This window comes from Hemiscyllium ocellatum, chromosome 7 (assembly GCF_020745735.1).
Source record: "Hemiscyllium ocellatum isolate sHemOce1 chromosome 7, sHemOce1.pat.X.cur, whole genome shotgun sequence".
NCBI lineage: Eukaryota > Metazoa > Chordata > Chondrichthyes > Orectolobiformes > Hemiscylliidae > Hemiscyllium > Hemiscyllium ocellatum.
This window is the reverse complement of record NC_083407.1, coordinates 70,793,020-70,812,591: the sequence shown is the minus strand read 5'-3', so window position 1 is coordinate 70,812,591 and position 19,572 is coordinate 70,793,020. Positions and strand designations below refer to the sequence as shown.

At 40.6% G+C, this 19,572-nt stretch overlaps 1 protein-coding gene across 1 annotated transcript in view; it reads left to right on the top strand.

Annotated features, from left to right (window-relative positions):
- The first annotated feature begins 4,918 nt into the window (after positions 1-4,918).
- LOC132817615 (titin-like) overlaps positions 4,919-19,572 on the top strand; it is a 350,611-nt gene continuing 335,957 nt past the window's right edge. Inside the window, exons 1-9 of the mRNA XM_060828118.1 lie at positions 4,919-5,075; positions 6,479-6,582; positions 7,060-7,263; positions 11,614-11,901; positions 12,000-12,088; positions 12,180-12,397; positions 17,202-18,054; positions 18,386-18,544; positions 19,225-19,515. Of these exons, the coding sequence (XP_060684101.1) occupies positions 6,492-6,582; positions 7,060-7,263; positions 11,614-11,901; positions 12,000-12,088; positions 12,180-12,397; positions 17,202-18,054; positions 18,386-18,544; positions 19,225-19,515 (2,193 nt within the window). The 5' untranslated portion in view covers positions 4,919-5,075; positions 6,479-6,491. The remainder of the gene's footprint in view (positions 5,076-6,478; positions 6,583-7,059; positions 7,264-11,613; positions 11,902-11,999; positions 12,089-12,179; positions 12,398-17,201; positions 18,055-18,385; positions 18,545-19,224; positions 19,516-19,572) is intronic.

The following is a 19,572-nucleotide window of genomic DNA, read 5'->3' as shown; positions in this document are numbered from 1 at the left end:
TGACATTTTTTACAAACGCACCGACTCCCACAGCTACCTGTATTACACCTCTTCCTACCCTATCTCTTGCAAAAATGCCATCCCGTATTCCCAATTCCTCCGCTGTATCTGCTCCCAGGAGGACCAGTTCCACCATAGAACACACCAGATGGCCTCCTTCTTTAGAGACCGCAATTTCCCTTCCCACATGGTTAAAGATTCCTTCCAACGCATCTCGTCCACATCCTGCACCTCCGCCTCAGACCCCACCCCTCCAACCGTAACAAGGACAGAACGCCCCTGGTGTTCACCTTCCACCCTACAAACCTTCGCATAAACCAAATCATCCGCCGACATTTCCGCCACCTCCAAAAAGACCCCACCACCAGGGATATATTTCCCTCCCCACCCCTATCCTCCTTCCGCAAAGACCGTTCCCTCTGTGACTACCTGGTCAGGTCCACGCCCCCCTACAACCCACCCAACCATCCTGGCACTTTCCCCTGCCACCACAGGAATTGTAAAACCTGTACCCACACCTCCTCCCTCACCTCCATCCAAGGCCCTAAAGGAGCCTTCCACATCCAGCAAAGTTTTACCACTAATATCATTTATTGCATCCGTTGCTCCCAATGCGGTCTCTACATTGGGGAGACTGGACGCCTTCTAGCAGAGTGCTTTAGGGAACATCTCCGAGACACCCACACCAATCAACCACACTGCCCCGTGGCCCAACATTTCAACTTCCCCTCCCACTCTGCCGAGGACATGGAGGTCCTGGGCCTCCTTCACAGCCGCTCCCTCACCACCAGACGCCTGGAGGAAGAACGCTTCATCTTCCACCTCAGAACACTTCGACCCCAGGGCATCAATGTGGACTTCAACAGCTTCCTCATTTCCCCTTCCCCACCTCATCCTAGTTTCAAACTTCCAGCTCAGCACTGTCCCCATGACTTGTCCGACCTGTCTAGCTCCTTTTCCACATATCCACTCCACCCTCTCCTCCCTGACCTATCACCTTCATCTCCTCCCCCACTCACCCATTGTACTCTATGCTACTCTCTCCCCACCGCCCCCCCCAAACTTATCTCTCTACGCTTCAGTCTCTCTGCCTTTATTCCTGATGAAGGGCTTTTGCCCGAAACGTCGATTTTGCTGCTCGTTGTATGCTGCCTGAACTGCTGTGCTCTTCCAGCACCACTGATCCAGAATCTGGTTTTCAGCATCTGCAGTCATTGTTTTTACGTTGTTGATTTTAACCCTACTGCGAATCCTCTTGCAAGGATGCCTGCCTTGAAGAAGTTTTCCTCCTCTCGCTACAAGAATCTCAGGGAGTCCCTCTCCCACTACAACTCCCAGGTCATTTCCTCTGCCCTGATGCTCTTCAACCATGTCGTGAAACAAACTCACTACCACAGCCACATTTGCTTCCTCAGTGCCTGCCTCCATAACCAACTCATCCCACACGGACTCCGAACCACCTTTAAACCAGGATTGCACAGTCAGCCTTCTTTTAAGCAATACTCTGTTACTTTTAGCTCCCTGCCAAAGTAAAAAACTTGACACTTCCCCAGATTGTGTTATCTGTCAGATTTTTGCCTACTCATTTAACATATCAATATTACTCTGCATCCTTGTTATTTACTCTTCAAAACATATTTGCCTACCTGTCTGTGTGTCAGTTGCAAATTTAGTCACATGCCTTTGACAGTCATTTAAGCTATTGATATAAATGTAAAAAGTTGGTCCAGCATAGACTGCTGAGGGACTCCAACTTGTCACATCCTGTCAATCATAAAAAAGGCCCATTTAAATATATTCTCTGTTTTCTGCCAGCCAGCCAATCCTCTGACCATGCTAACATGTTATCCCTTACATCATGAGCTCCTACTTTGTCCATTTCTTTTACATTGAGCCTTTTCAAATGTCTCATTGAAATCCAAATACAGTGCAATAATTGTTAATTGCAAGAGCATAAAGGCTTGAGGAATATGTGCACAAACCATTGACATAAATATGCTGAACTGTTATAAAATACTGGTTCATTTTTCTTGATATGTATTTAAATCTGACACTAAGTGAAAAGCATCCTCTCGGTAACTAGCAATGGAGATGTCACTAAGCAGATAAGCAACCAAACACTTGGAAATATTCTCACAATCACAAAGGCAGAAAGCAAAAGTAATTTATTATCCTTCACTTTTTATATATTTTTATAGACAATGAAATAAAGATAGGAAATAGATATTAGATCTTGAAGTATCCTAAAATTTCCAGCAATTTCTGAGTTTTTTTTATCCTAAACAAACCCTTTTGTTATGTTATGATATCTAGAAGTTTATTTTCAACATTAACTATTGACATGACTACAATACCACAAATTTATACACTTGTAAATGCGTGTTTGCTGATACTATAGATTACAAACAAAAAAACTGACTGACTGAACACTCTAAACTGGCTCCGTTGCACAGAACAACTGAAAATGAGACAGCCCTGTCCAGAACATTCAGCCTCGGACCTTCAGGTGACCATCCTCCAAGGTGGACTTTGGGACAGGCAGCAGAGAAAAGTGGCTGAGCAGAGGCTGATAGCTAAGTTTGGTACCCATAGGGAGGGCCTCAACGGGAACCTTGGGTTCATGTCACATTACAGGTGACCACCATTGCACTATCTACACACACACACACACACACACACTCTCTCACACACACACACACACACACACACAGTCATTCCTATACATACACACTTACACGGACACACATACACACAGACGCGCACACAGAAAGCCCCACATACCCTTACAGACACACACACTCCCACATGCACCCCCTCACAGAGTTAAGACACTCTGCACTCACTACGCACACACACATACACATTCTCACACTCACAGCTCCCAACCCATACAGACGCACACACACACAGACAGACAAACATCCACATGCACACATATATTTTGTGAGGTAAATTGCAGGGTTACACTGTACTTTGCTCAAAAACTGCATGCATTCATGTAGAATTCTGAGCTCAAAAACTGCATGAATTTATGTCAAACTCTGTTATCTCACTTTTTAGATTAGAATCAATCTAAATATCATGGCATAGGCAGAGAACACAGGGGGCCAACACCTTCAACATATTGTCTAGCTATCACCATTGTTAACAGCTAACCCGAGAATGCAATGTTTTAAAAAAAAGATTTTGTGATTTACACATGAAAGAAGTGAAACTATCACTGTATTCTAACAGATGAAAGGCTTAACAGACAGTTAATTTTTCAATGTATAATTTCAGTTACATCACACTGTAAATTTTTGCTATACATTCTGTGGGTTAGGATTGAGCCCTCCACTACCACCTGATGAAGAAGCGTCGCTCCGAAATCTGGTGTGCTTCCAATTAAACCTGTTGGACTATAACCTGGTGTTGTGTGATTTTTAACTTTGTACACCTCAGTCCAACACTGGCATCTCCAAATCATGACTGTATATTTGATATATCATATGTAACTGTAGAAAAGTTATAGGCCAATTTGGTTTGGAATCTATGCCAAAATACAACAGTTGCTGTCAGATACTGAGACATAATGATGGTGAAAGTTGACAATTGCACTGACTTTACGACAAAGAAGCCATAGTTTTCTAATTTGGCGAGACCATGGGGAATTTTGAATTTTGGAAGTCATAAAATCATTAAATATTTTGACATTTTGTTGATATGTTATTGGGCATAAGGGATACATTGTTTAGAATTTGTCCACTAGTTCTTTAAATTATTGCATACATTTTTTTAAAAAAGGTTTTAAAAAGTGCCAGGTTCATTGCATCAAACAACATTGTCTCACTCCAAACTGCTTTATATTCTTAAATCCAATATTAGCTTCTCTTATAATCTGAAAGGTTTACTTTTATTAGCACCGTACATTTTCTTATTAATTTCCCAACTCAAAATGTGCATTGTAGATGTATGTCAAAGAGTATTTCTGTAAAATGTTCAAAAATCCAAATGCTTTGTTTCTGCAACAGTATCCAACTATATCACTGCACAATGCATGATGATAAAATTTGACGACAGTACTTCTCTATTTGATATTCTGAAAAATCAGACATTTATTGTGTTCCGATGTGAAAGTTTTAAAAGTTATTATCAAATTATACAGGAAGAAACTTGTGTAAGCATTAATCAGGGAATTTGTATGTCACAGTATTTGTAATTACTACAATATACTTTGTATAAAAGCCTATTGCAGCAGATAACACAAACTAGATTCAGTCCTTATTTTATGAGCAGATTGAATTACACATCCTCATGCGTTTTGAACCGATTGCTACTCAACAGCTTTCACTTTATCTTTGGTATTAGTACTTCCAACAGGAAGCAAATATGAAATTCTATAATAAAGTGGGAACTTCTGTGTCAGGAAGATCATAATGTATCAATGTGGTATTTAAAAGAATACTCTTGATCACTTGTTTTGAAATGTTTGTTAATCTCATTCAGTGATTGACAGAAGCAGTTGTTAGTATCATCAATGATTGATGCTTTCAGACTTGTACTGCTGCTTAGGCTTTGATTCTTTCCTTATTTTACTGATAATTGAAATATACAAAAGGTAGAGATAAAGAAAAATAAAAGTGATGGTTATTATTTGAAATGAGCATACTCATTGTGTCCTTGGGTACTGATTAACAGTGACAACTCAGAACTAATGTGCCAAAATTAGCAGTCTGCATAAAAGCAAAGTGACAGGCACCATTGCGTTGCCTAAAAAGGGTTCATTATCCCATGATTCCTTGCTGTATTAGCCAATCAGAAGTGTCTAAAAAAATGATGTTGCATACTTTCAACAGAGTTGGGGTATATAAAGTAAAACCACCATGTTAGCACTTCTGAGCGGTTCAGGCATTCCCAGCCTTGCCTCGGGTGTAGGGATTGCATGGAACCTCCGGGTAGTTTTGTTTCCTTTTCGTAAGAGGAAAGTCCAATTCTTTCAGTGGATAGTTGGCAAAATTCTGGATACGGAGGTGGTTTCCAAAGCTTTAAAACCTGTGGGCTTTGCCCTATAGCTGTAGGCACTCTTGAAAATTCAGGTTGGTAAATCAGTGTTTATTATAAAACAGTATTTTGTTTTCATGGTATTAAACGTATTTTGTATATTGAGTGATAATTTTTTTTCTAGTAAAGGTTTGAGAAAATCAACTTAAGATATTTATCAGTTCCTTATTAAATCGCTGTAAGTCTAGTCAGTGATGCTGAATCTAAGTGTGAAATGAATTTGTTGAACAGTATCTAATGTATAAAGACAAATTGAATTCAGTGGTTTTATAACTGAAATAATTTAAAATGTTTGGTCTGTAGAGTAAAAGTTTTCAAGGTTATGCTATTGACAGATAAATGAAGAACTCCTAAGAATAGTACCTGATCACATGTATGTGGTATCTTCTGGACAGCAATGTCTTTTTAAGGGAATAGGCACTCAGCTAATGGGACAGCTGAGAAGCTATGTCACACATGTCTACTGTCAATCAAAGTCATTTAGTTAAATTTAGAACAAACTTTTCTGTCAGCAATTAAACAGCCCTTATTTAAAGAATCCTAGGATCATACTTGTAAGATATTGAAAATTAATTTTCTTCGCTCTAAATAAAAAGTGGTTCAAGTATTTTTCAGTAATTGAAAAATATTTTCGGTAATTGAAACATAATTCACAAAAGTATTTATCTGTCCATTTTATTCCAAGGGTAATTTCATTTACTAATCGACAGCAGATGGGAAATAATTATTTTACACTTTTACATGGCGTTTTAATACAGAATGGTGTTCAACTCTTCAGTCAGTCTTTTAAGGCATTCCATAGTCAGTAACACCTGCTTGTGTTACTCATTCCTGATGAAGGGCTTATGCCCGAAACGTCGAATTTCCTGCTCCTTGGATGCTGCCTGACCTGCTGCGCTTTTCCAGCAACACATTTTCAGCTCATTCCATAGTCAGTACCAGAAATGTCACGAGCGGATTAATAGTGGTGGTAATTCAAACCCTAACTTGACTCATAGTCTAAATATATTTAAGACAAACAAAGTCCTGGAAAAGCTCAACAAGTCTGGTACCATCTGTGGGTAGAAACAGGGTTAACTTTTCGGGTCTATCATGACACTTTGGAGGCACTTTCTATTTATATTTCACATTTTATGCCCAGAATCTGCGGCTCCAAATATATTTCATTGCTATAATTGCTGAATCAGCATAACATGATACAGACAATTATAATAAAATAAAGTTCTGTGAAGGCAGACTAAGTACAACAAGTGATTTGCATATATAAAAGTAAATTCATTTTCAAACGAATGGCTGCTGTAGAGTAGCGCCAGCGACCTAAAACAAATTGACTCTCGCCCGAGGCTGTGAATATAGCAACGGATTTTTTTTAAAAAGTGACTGTATAATTGACAAGGAAACGCTTCCGCTATTGATTATCCATTTATCTCTGTTCCAGGGTGCCTATAACAATGGCAACACAAGCTCCAACATTTTTACACCCGCTTCAAAGCATAGTGGCACTGGAGGGTAGTGCCGCTGCCTTTGAGGCGCACATTAGTGGTAAGTTTTTTTCTCTCTCCAGGCGTCAGTCAACTCAAACTGTTCGATGTTAGACCTCACAAAACCCTGGAGATTAAAATCACGGCTGTCAGAATCTGTTCAACACGGGGAGAAACGAAATGGGTTAATCATTCGGGGGAACTCCCCTTTGTGGTTCAGTATAACTAACTACACGTGCTTGCTTTTATTTTGTACATTTCATAAATCAATAAAATTCTTGCTCGCCACATGTTGTTCCGTATTGAATGCTGGAAAAAAATGTATCACGACATTGCTTTATTTACTGTAAATAAAGACCTTCACCAGCAAACGAGTATTAGCTAGTCAAATTAGAAACTCAATTCTGTCTCTATTTTAATGTTGCTCGTGTTTGATTTCCTGTTTATCCAAAAGCTTATTCCCCCCCCGTTGCGTGGGTTTGCATTCTCTCTCTGTGTGTGGATGGTTTCTGGAGCTCTGCTGTTGTGTGTTTGGCAGGTTTACCAGTTCCTGAGGTGAGCTGGTTCAGAGATGGCCAGGTTCTTTCAGCTGCTGCTCTCCCGGGCGCAGAGATTTCCTTCAGCGACGGCCGCGCCAAGCTGATCATTTCCCGCCTGTCGCCCTCACACAGCGGCAGATACTCTGTACGAGCCACCAATGGATCAGGACAAGCGACTAGTACCGCCGAACTGCTGGTGACAGGTAACTGTCCACAGCCACTACCGACTGGCACCTGGGGAGCAAAGGGGAGGCTCCCATCTATATATCCTGCTCAGCTTCCCATTTCAATAAACTGAATGAAAAGCAAATCTAGATATGACTGTAGGGGGATATGATTATTAACACAGATGACTGTTACTGGGAGGACGCTTCATCATGGACGTCAGTCTCTCACACCTCTGAAAAAATAAAATCAAAAATAAATAAAGCAGCCAGGCCACGTGGACCAGAAAAAAATGCAGTAAGACTTGCAAAGACACAAGTTTATGGGACTCTTCTTGTATTCCACAAAATAGAGCTCCAGTAGTGCCAGTACATTCATTTCCAAATGTTACTTTTTTGACTGGGAATCTTCCCCTCCCACCCCGTCCATTGTGGACAGGGAAACAGGGTAAAATTATAGGAATCCTCTTTGCAGGGCAGCCTTTGCCTACACCTGTACCTAAGGCAGTCAAGACAGGGCCCATAAGCCTACCTGGAGCATTGCCACCAGACCTCCTACCAGGTGCCTACCTCAGCGACTGACCCTCACCATGTCGGGGAAACTGGAAGATTACTGCAAAATCTTAGTTTGCCTCCTTCCAAGGCCCTCCAAAAAAAAGACTCTCACAAAGTCAAATTTACCACCACCCCATGGGGGCAAGTAACCCTGCCAAACCCTGAACCCACCTCCTCCAAAATTGCTCATGCCAGGACTGGAATCGGCAAATTGGCAAACTGGCAATTGCTAGTCTTTAATGGTCCTGGCCTCCTCTGTTCCTGACCTTGGCATGGAGTCTTAGAGATGTACAACACAGAAACAGATCCCTTGGTACAAGTTGTCCATGCTGACCAGGTATTCTAACCTAATCTAGTCCCATTTGCCAGCACTTGTTCCATATCCCTGTAAACCCTTTCTATTTATATATCCATCCGGGTGCCTTTTAAATTTTGTAATTGTACCAGCTTCCACCACTTCATCTGGCAGCTCATTCCATACATGCACCACCTTTTGTGTGAAAAAATTGCCCTTAGGTCCCTTTTAAAGTTTTCTCCTCTCACCCTAAACATATGCCCTTTAGTTCAGGACTCCCCCATCCCAGGGAAAGATCTTGTCTATTTACCCTATCCATGTCCCTCATGATTTTATTAACCTCTATAATGTCAGCCCTCAGCCTCCAATGATCCAGGGGAAAAAAAGCCCTAGCCTATTCAGCCTACCCTGTAGCTTCCTCCAACCCTGACAACATCCTTGAAAATCTTTTCTGAACCCTTTCAAGTTTCACAACATCCTTCTGATAGGAGGGAGACCAGAATTGTACCCAAAAAATACTGCCCCAGATGTATTCAGGAATGCCAGTCTCATTGACTCATAGTAGGAACTCTTGAAAATATAAGAGATTTAGTATATAAATTGCAAATTGCTTTTTTAAAGAAACATAAACTAATAAAAAGTTCATGGTTAATATATACATTTCATTCCTGGCTCATTTAATCTCAAACTGGTAAGAACATGTTACAAATGCTTTATTAGTGCTCCACTGGGGTATAATGAGGTGTAATTTCAATTTTGACATCCTGCACACCAAGGACATTGATGTACGTAAGATTAGTTGTCAGGGGTGGAGAGATCAGCCTCCCCCTTCCGGAAAAGTGGTATACCCAGCCATCAGACATGCTGTCAGCAATTTCGGGGGAGGAGGGTCTGTCTCAAAAAACTCAATAAGTTCCTTCCTTCAGCCTCTCCTCTATGAGTAGGGGACAGTGGATGGGTTCTGTGTGCAGGAATATCTCTCTGTTACCTTTTGTCTCTTGTCCCCATTCCCCAACACTCTTGAGCATCGTGGAGTGATATCTGACTGCTCAGTTCCAGGGGTTTCACTGGCTCTTTGTGTGAGCGATCCATGGGCTATGAGCCCCTTCTCCACCTCAGATGCTCATATTTGTTCACCATAGCTGATTGTCTAAGCCTATCGACAGATTCTTTGTCTCTGGTAAACCACAAAATTTGGCAACACGTGATATATCACCCCAAAGCTCATGCATTTATGTCATCCCAGAACATGTCATTTCAGGTTGCAGACTCAATAAAATAAGTTTACCTGTGGATGCACACAGGTAAGAGAACAATAAAAAGAAACTGAGTTTGAGAGATCATGTGATTGAAACTAAATGGAAATTAGATTAGACTTCCTACAGTGTGGAAACAGGCCCTTCGGCCCAACAAGTCCACACCAACCCTCCGAAGAGTAACCCACCCAGACCCATTTTCCTCTGACTAATGCACCTAACACTCTGGGCAATTTAACATGGCCAATTCACCTGACCTGCACTTCTTTGGACTGTGGGAGGAAACCAGAGGAAACCCACGCAGACACGTGGAGAATGTGCAAACTCCACACAGACAATTGCCCAAGGCCTGAATAAAACCTGGGATCCTGATGCTGTAAGGCAGCAGTGCTAACCACTGAGCCAAACTAGTATCTTAATTCGCAAAGCCTTCATACCATTCAGTAGAATAATGCCATCTTTCGCATTAAATGCTTCTAATTATGTACAAAATTCCTTTTTATGTTTAAAATCCACTATGAGCAGAAAGTAATTGATTGTGAATAAAAACAGGTACAAGAACTGATTGAAAATTATTATAGGCTGATTTGAAAAAAAAAGCTCAGTTGATATTTAGCACATGTCAGTGTGAACTATGGAATTTTAGAAATATCCTTTTTTTGACAATGCAGTAAAATGAGATCTGTTCCAGATGGTCACAAAAAATGAAGATCTACAGAATATTCCTTTCTCTGTCAGCAAATGTAAATTAAATTGTTATGCATTTTATTGCTGCATCCAAAATGACTGTTGCATTCATCTGAATAACAATAGGACTGCATTGCATTCCATTTGAAGCACTTCAAAACATTTTGGGTATATCATAATAAGGCAGAATATAAATGCAATTATTAAGTGGGTCCAGTACAAAAAAAAATAAGACTTACAGTTCCTCTGGATGTGCTTTCTTTATGTTATAAGCTTAATATTATCAAGGAACTAGATGGGCAAATACTGTGCTCTCCCTTCCAAAATTTAATGGGGTTGTTTTCACTGGGGAATCTACCTCACTTCGTTATTTCCCTTCAAAGCAACTCTGTATTCCAAATTTTTAAAAATATTTTGATTTTCTATTCTTAATAACAATGTGAGTGACCTCACACTTCTAATGTGGTATTTTATTTGCCATCTTGATGGCTATTCATTTCACCAGTATACATCTCTGTAACATTTGTGTCCTTTTCATTGGTTATATTCTCACCAATTTTCAGCGCTTTCTTATGAGGTCATGACTTGGGCTGAAACAGTGAGAAATAGCATCTTAATTCATGACTAATATTCAATATAATATTCAATTGGATCCATCATTGCCCTTTTTGCCTAAACCAATATCTGAGATCAAACATTGATTCTCAAGGCACTCCAGTAGTTCCAGCATTTTCATGATGACTGATTTCTGGAGAGCTGTCTGCTGGTAGTTCCTTGTTTTCTCTTACCTTCTTGAATAGTAATATTGCATTTTCTAAGTTTCAATATGCTGAGAATATTTCCAAAATCACTTTGGAAAATCATAACCAATGCATTAATTGAGGTGTTGCATCAGAATGAATCAATGTAACACCACTGGAACTATCATCACATTATGAGTCCTCAGTAGATGACATTTTCTGCTTAGAGTATTTGTGAAATGAAATTCTTCTTTTGCTAGCTCAAACACCATTCAACTTGCCCTTTTTGCCTAAATCAATATCTGAGATCGAACATTGTTCGAAAACTGTTAAAAAAAAGTATAGAAATAAAACTGAACAAGTTACTCTTCTGTTATGCTCTTCACAAACTGGAGATTTGGAAATAAATTTTACCTTCATCATTTGTGTGATTGACAGCAAAGATAGTTGGCCTGAACTAGAAGTTGTCTGATTTAACTTCTATATAGAAATTAAAGTTTGACAAGTACTGTAACAAATAGAAATCATCCAGTGCTATTTTACTGCCCATATCTGCAAGGGACAGTTATTGCTTGTAGTAATTTTCTGACACTTTGGTTATGGATGAACAACAGTGTACACTGTGTGAATTGGAGTCCTGTGAAGCATGTAGGGGGCAGATTGGAGAGATAGAAAAATAGTAAATACATTATTTAGGTACAGAAGGCAAAAGAGTTGAATCAGAAAAGCTCAGTTGTTGTGGTAGTGGTACATTGAAGGTGTGGTATATGAAATACTTTTAATTGTATAGCTTGTTGTATGACAAGACCATCCACAGCAATAAATTTAACTTTCGGATTTTTTTTACCTATTGCAGCAGAGACTGCACCTCCCAATTTTATACAGAGACTACAAAGTATGACTGCGAAACAAGGATCCAAAGTTAGACTGGACGTTCGTGTGACTGGAATCCCTACACCTGTGGTGAAGTTCTACAGGGAAGGAGCAGAAATCCAGAGTTCTCTCGACTTCCAGATTGTACAAGATGGTGATTTATACAGTTTAATAATTGCTGAAGCTTATGCAGAGGATTCTGGAACCTTCTCAGTGACCGCCACTAACAGTGTTGGACGAGCCACCTCCACAGCCGAGCTCCGCATCCAAGGTATCTCTTAGTTGATATTTTGCACAAATGGAAACAATACCTTGTACAATTCCAAAATTAATTGTCTCATTTTCATTATCATGTATTTTTTTTTACAGCTGATGATGAAGTGGTACCTGCTAAAAAGACAAAAACAATTATTACTTCCACTGACATTTCCCAGGCAAAACAAGTCCAAATTGAAAAGGTATCTTGTTCTTAACCCTCATTCTGAGATAATTTTTACTATACTTTATTTGTCACAACTGACAATTGCAAATTTCTTGTTTATATTCTAGAAAATGGAAGCTCAATATGAGACCAGATCTTCAACAGCTGAAATGATTGTTGATGGCAGAACAGTAGTGCAGCATTTGCATCATAAGACACCGCCACGCATCCCACCAAAACCAATGAGCAGGTCCCCAACTCCACCACCTACTGGGGCTAAAGTGACTCGCCAACAATCCCCATCTCCCGTCCGTCATGTCAGGGCCCCAGCGCCTTCGCCTGTTCGGTAAGGGGCATTTAAATGCTAATAACTGAAATTCAAAATATTTTTCTTAATACATCTTAATAAATCATAATTCACATTTATAATAGTGTAAAAATCAAAGTTTCTCTGAATGAAAGGCAAAATCCATGAATTAGATCTTTGTGTTCCAATGAAAGTTGAAATCTGTCTGCTAGACAGAAATTAAAAGTTTACATTACTATTTAGGCAATTTAGATTGAATTTCTATGGTTTCTTAGATGCAAAACATTCCTAACTTAATTCATTTGAATTTAATTTCAAATATAATAAGTTTTATTTCAATTTGCAAAGTATTAAAATGACAGCTGCTTGGGAGAATAATAGATGAATGTAGAGATTATTAGGTTCACACAAAGATATTGCCAGTAATATTATCTGGCCAGGACCAAGTTTCAAAACTATAAGATATTATTCGATTTCACATTTCAATCACATATTTTCTCTCACTCAGTTCATCTGTCAAGAATCAATCCAATTGCTTGTTGAGGTTTTAGGTAATATTGCATTCCTGGAATAATAATGTCGTCTGTGTAGAGTGAATAAGCTGAAGTAACATTTTACCATTTGTCTTTTGGTTTTCAGCTCATGACTGTAGTGAATAATGATGTTAGCAAGAACCCATTTCAGTATAAACAGTTCAATAATTATGCTCCTTAAAGTTTTGAATATATCAATGCAGTCCCTCCCCCACAAAGACTCCTTTCTTCAATTAGTTTTACAGTAATAGTGTAAATGTCTGCCTCAAATTTATCTTTGATTTAAATGCATAATTCTTAATGTGTGTAGCTTTCCTCCACCACACTGCTTTCAAATACAGGCTGTTCCACATGTTTCTTCAACACAAATTTCCTTAATATGATTGACGAATTGGGGATGCTGTCTCTAAACGCGTTCATTTAAATTGTGTGTAGGCTGTAACCCGATTACATCACCAACACTTGAAGTGCTGTTTCTAAAGCACAATTTTTCTATAACCCTTGGTTGCACAAGAAAGCAACCATCGCATTATAGGAGAACTGATTGCAAAGACAAAATACTGCAAATGTTGGAAACCTGAAACACAGAATACAGAAGAATCTCAGCAGGTCTGGCAATATCTGTGGAGAGAGAAACAGAGTAAATGTTTTGAGTCGGCATGATCCTTCTTCAGAGCTCTCTTCAAAGCCTGCGTAGTATTATGAAAAGAAGGCCGTAAATGCTACCTGTAGGTTTTCACAAGAATATGCACATGTGAGAACACTCACTCCCTAACTATGGAGCAGCAGTGGGGGAAGAGGCAGTCTCAAAGAAGGCAGGGTTGGACGTTCTAGCCGGAAGTACTATAGGGACTGAGGGTGACTGGGCTGACACAGAGCAGCAGAACGGTGAATGAAACTTGAGATCTTCCCTTCAATAATCAAAATCTAATCACCTGACCCTCTCCAGGCATCATGCTGCCTTTCTGGATCTACTTTTGCACCCAGTTCCTTGTCCAGGGACACAGCATCAGCAGTATGGTGCCCTACCTCTGGGAGAGGGAATGCAATGCAGGGTGGGCGCTGGTGGGAGATTACTATGGCAATGGAGCAGCAGTAGCCTCGCCTCCTCTCCTCATCTATGTTGCAGACCTTACTGTCCACTTACCAGGGTGGTGCCTGGATTAGAGGGTATGAACTACAAGGAGAGGCTAGAAAAACTAAGGTTGTTTTCTCCAGAGTAGCGGAGGCTGAGGAGAGATTTGTTGGAGTCTATAAAATTATGAGAAACATAGATAGGGTTGACGGTCAGAATCATAGAATAAAATCATAGAATCCCTACAGTGTGAAAACAGGACATTTGGCCCAACAAGTCAGTTTAGTTAAAGAATGAAGGAAACATATGTCAGGTATAGACAGAATAGATGGAATGAATCCTTAGAAGAGTATAAAGGGAGTAGGAGTATACTTTAAGAGAGAAATAAGGAGGGCAAAAAGGGGACATCAGATAGCTTTGGCAAATAGAGTTAAGGAGAATCCAAAGGGTTTTTACAAATGCATTAAGGACAAAAGGGTAACTATGGAGAGAATAGGGCCACTCAAAGATCAGCAAGTTGGTCTTTGTGTGGAGCCGTAGGAGATGGGGGAGATAGTAATTGAGTATTTTGCATCGATGTTTACTGTGGAAAAGGACATGGAAGATATGGAATGTAGGGACATAGATGGTGACATCTTGAAAAGTGTCCGTATTACAGAGGAGGAAGTGCTAACTGTCTTGAAACACATAAAAGTGGATAAATCCCCAGGACCTGATCAGGTGTACCCTAGAACTCTGTGGGAAACTAGGGAAGGGATTGCTGGGCCTCTTGCTTAGATATTTGTATCATCGATAATCACAGGTGAGGTGCTGGAAGACTGGAGATAGGCTAACATGGCGCCACTATTTAAGAAAGGTGGTAAGGACAAGCCAGGGAACTATTGACCAGTGAGTCTGATATCAGTGGTGAGAGGGAATCATGAGGGACAGGATATACATAAGGCAAGGACTGATTAGGGATAGTCAACATGGCTTTGTGAGTGGGAAATTATATCTCACAAACTTGATTGAGGTTTTTTGGAGAAGTAATAACGAGGATTGATGAGGGCAGAGTGGTAGACATGATTTAAATGGACCAGTAAGGCATTCAACAAGATTCCGAATGGGAGACTGGTTAGCAAGGTTAGATCTCATGGAATACAGGGAGAACGAGCCATCTGGATACAAGACTGGCTCAAAGGTAGAAGACAGAGAGTGGTGGTGGAGGGTTGTTTTTCAGATTGGAGGCCCATGACCTGTGGAGTACCACAAGGACTAGTGCTGTGTCCATTACTTTTCATCATTTATATAAATGATTTGGATGTGAGCATAAGAGGTATAGTTAGTAAGTTTGCAGATGTCACCAAAATTGGAAGTGTAGTGGACAGCGAAGAAGGTTACCTCAGATTACAATGGGATCTTGATCAGATGAGCCAATGGGCTGAGGCATTGCAGATGGTATGCTTTCCTTCACTGGTCAGAGTACTGAGTACAGGAGTTGGGAGGTCATGTTGCAGCTGTACAGGACATTGGTTAGGCCACTGTTGGAATATTGCATGCAATTCTGATCTCCTTCCTATCACAAGGATGTTGTGAATCTTGAAAGGGTTCAGAAAAGATTTACAAGAATGTTGCCAGGGTTGGAAGATTTGAGCTACAGGGAGAGGGTGAATAGGCAAGGGCTGTTTTCTCTGAAGTGTCAAAGGCTGAGAGGTAACCTTGTAGTGGTTTATAAAATCATGAGGGGCATGGATAGGGTAAATAGACAAAATCTTTTCCCTGGCGTGGGGGAGTCCAGAACTAGAGGGCATAGGTTTAGGGTGAGAGGGGAAAGATATAAAAGAGACCCAAGGGGCAAAGTTTTCATGCAGAGAGTGGTACGTGTGTGGAATGAGCTGCCAGAGGAAGTGGTGAAGGCTAGTGCAATTGCAACATTTAAAAGGCATTTGGATGGGAATATGAATAGGAAGGGTTTGGAGGGATATGGGCCAGGTGTTGGCAGGTGGGACTAGATTGGGTTGGGATATCTGGTCGGCATGGACGAGTTGGACCGAAGGGTCTGTTTCCGTGCTGTAAGAGTAAGCCACCCAGACCAATTTTCCCTCCCTGTTACTCTACATTTACCCTTTACTAATGCACCTAACCCACACATTCCTGAACACTGTGGGCAATTTTGCATGACCAATTCACCTAACCTGCACATTATTGGATTGTGGGAGGAAACCAGAGGACCCAGAGGAAATCCACGCAGATACGGGGAGAATGTGCAGACTCACAGTCACCCAAGGCAGGAATCAAACCCAGGTCCCTGGCGCAGTGAGGCAGCAGTGCTCACCACTGAGCCACTGTGCCAGTGCTTTTGTCCCAGAGTTGGAATTTCTAATACTAGAGAGCACATATTTAAGGTGAGAGGGCGAGAAGTTCAAAGGGGATGTGAGGGGGAAAACTTTTTACATAGAGAATGGGAGAAGTGTGGATCCCGCTGCCAAGGGTGGTGATGGAGGCAGGTGTGATAGGGAAGTTTAAGGGACTTTTAGGTCAGCACACGAATATGCAAAGAATGGAGAGATATGAGCCAAGGCCTTAGTTTGATTTGGTGTCATGTTCGGCACAACATCCGGAAAGGGCCGAAAGGCATGTCCTTGTGGTGTACTGGTCAATGTTGTATGTTCGCAGGTACACACTGAGTCAGAGACAGAGTCATGCTTACTCAATGCAGGATTCCAGAAAGTATCTTCTACAACTTAAATTCCCATAGAGACTACATTTGACTTACACCCCTCCTTCATCGCCTCTCTCAGCCCCCTCTCCCACCACTCCCAAGCTTTGTTTGATCCCACTGAGACTCCAACTTCAGCCTCACTCCCCAAAGGCCTGGTCAGCAGCATGCGATGTCACGATACCTGTAACATGATTATGTCACTGCCGTCTGTTCTATCACACCAGGTAACATCACTGGCTATGTCTATACATATGCGCTGGTCATACTGTGTTACGGATAATTTTTCCTTACATAGTATTGTACATATGATAGCATACACCAACTTCCATGCAAAGTTCATTATTACTCATTGAGCTTTTGTTCTATACACAACAAAATCTTGCTTTTCAAGGTTAAAATAAATACTTGCATATGCTCTGATCAAAGGCAGGTTTGCTACTTGGAAAATGGGAATTCTACGATCTCTGCATCTCTGCATCTGACATTACAAAGGCATGATTATGCTTAAATGCTTTGTTTTGTGTTTATGTATAGATCTGTATCCCCAGCTGGGAGACTGTCCACATCACCGATCAGATCTGTCAAATCTCCAGTTCTTACTCGTAAATTTCAGACAACCACGGTTGTTACTTCTGAAGTTATACCTCCTTGGAAGCAACCAGGCTATGTTTCAGCAACTGAAGCACAAAAGAGAGAAAGCAAATTAATTGCAAGTACTACACAAGATCACAGAGAAGAAAAATGGGAACGGCGAATTGGAGTCCATGGACAGATAACAATCAGTGGAGCTGCTGGTGCTGCTGAAGCTGCTGGAGCTGCGCGAATGACCGCAGTTGAACGAGCTGCTGCTGCTGGTGGTGCTGGAGCTGTAAGAATGACCGCAGTTGAACGAGCTGCTGGTGCTGCTGAAGCTGCTGGAGCTGTAAGAATGACCGCAGTTGAACGAGCTGCTGGTGCTGCTGAAGCTGCTGGAGCTGTAAGAATGACCGCAGTTGAACGAGCTGCTGGTGCTGCTGAAGCTGCTGGAGCTTTAAGAATGACCGCAGTTGAACGAGCTGCTGGTGCTGCTGAAGCTGCTGGAGCTGTAAGAATGACCGCAGCTGAACGAGCTGCTGCTGCTGCTGGTGCTGCTGGAGCTGTTGGAATAACCACAATTGAAGGAGGTGTTAGTGCTGCTAGAATGACAACAGTTGAACGCGATGTCGGTGCTGCTGGTGTTACTAGAATAACTACACTTGAACAAGTTGCTGGTGCCCCGAGAGTTACCACAGTTGAACGAGTGACTAGAGTAACCACAATGGAAGGAGCTGCTGGTGCTGCTGGAGTTGCTACGGTTGAAGGAGGTGCTGCAGCTATCGGAGTGACCAGTGTTGCTGCTGGCAAAGAGGTAAGGCACCTTTGCATTTTCATTCAGTGTGATCAAGTTACAAAGAAAAGCATCATTAATAATTCAGGTTCTTTTATGCTAGCAGAAATTAACACATTATATTCAATAAAATTTAAATTCAGAGTACAAAGGGATTAAAATAGATCTGTGTAAAATAAAAAAAATCCTGCTTGGTTGCATGCGAAAAATATTTTACCTGTAAAAATTTAGTAATCAAAACTTGTAGAGTAAATATTTTTCAGATGTGTGTGTATATATGTAACTGCACTTTTAAAATTTATTATATGGCATACATAACAAAATCCATTTTTTTTTGCTACAACAAACTCAGACAGAGCATGACATAGAAAAAACAGCAGCTGTTGCTACTGTAGTAGCTGCTGTTGACCAAGCGAGAGTACGTCAACCAGTTACTGTAACCACTACCACAGAAAGAAGCACTTCAGAGAAACATGTGTTTACAGTACAAGCACAACTGGTTGAGGATCAGGTAGTTTGAATCACAATGAACAATAATTCCTAATTCAATTTTTGCTGCAAACATATAACCTTTTGCTCTCATAATAAATTGTCATTTAACAATTAAACATCTTTATATACATCCTAATTTTGCCACTTCTCCCCTGTTGTGGTATCACTTAGTTTCAGTAGTATTCCTTGTACTTCCTTCCCTCAGGTTTGTCACTTCTCACTTGTCCCTTAGTTACCTCCCTACACTCTCATTTTGACATATTTTAGTTTCATCACAACTCTTTTGTAAATTGCATGTATATGTCATGTAATTTTAGATGATTTGCTTAAAATTTGTACTGATTATAAATGCATTAATGTGTAGTGTGCATCTTTGCTGTCAAAAGCAATACCAATTTATTTCATAATAAATCTTTACTCATTGACAGTTAGGGATGGAAACCAAAAAGTTCTTAGTTTTAAAATTTCTTAGCTAGTGTTTTGGTGATTGACAGATACTCAAACTTTAAAAGGATTGGTGTCTGTAAAAGAAGATGAACTTCCAGAAAGTTGTAAACAATATTAAATTCTCAGACCTTGAAGTGATGCATCAATCAAGCCCTTTTAATGTGGTATTGCTTTTGAAGGTCATAGTTAATCTTGTGAAATTTAAGATTAGACTATGAGTGCTCTGGCAGACTTAGCCCTTGTTGTCTGCAGATTGAAGTTGGCAAAAAGGCTGAAGCTGTGGCTACGGTGTTGGCTGCTGTGGATCAAGCACGTACTAGACATCCTCTGTATGCTGAAGGAGTGCATTCAGAAGAGGCATCAATGGAGTATGAATATGCACAGCGGGGTGTATCTCAAACTACCACTGAGTTTTCTGCTGAAAAGCGAACAGTTCCAGCTGAACAACGTGTTGTCACCACAACTGTCAGAAAAGGGACAGTTATTGTGCCAACTGAAACACACATTTCCTATGGCGTGCAAGATGAAAAACGCATTTTACAGGTTAGACATCATTTAATGTATAAAACAACAAAGTTAACACTAACAAAGATTCTGCTA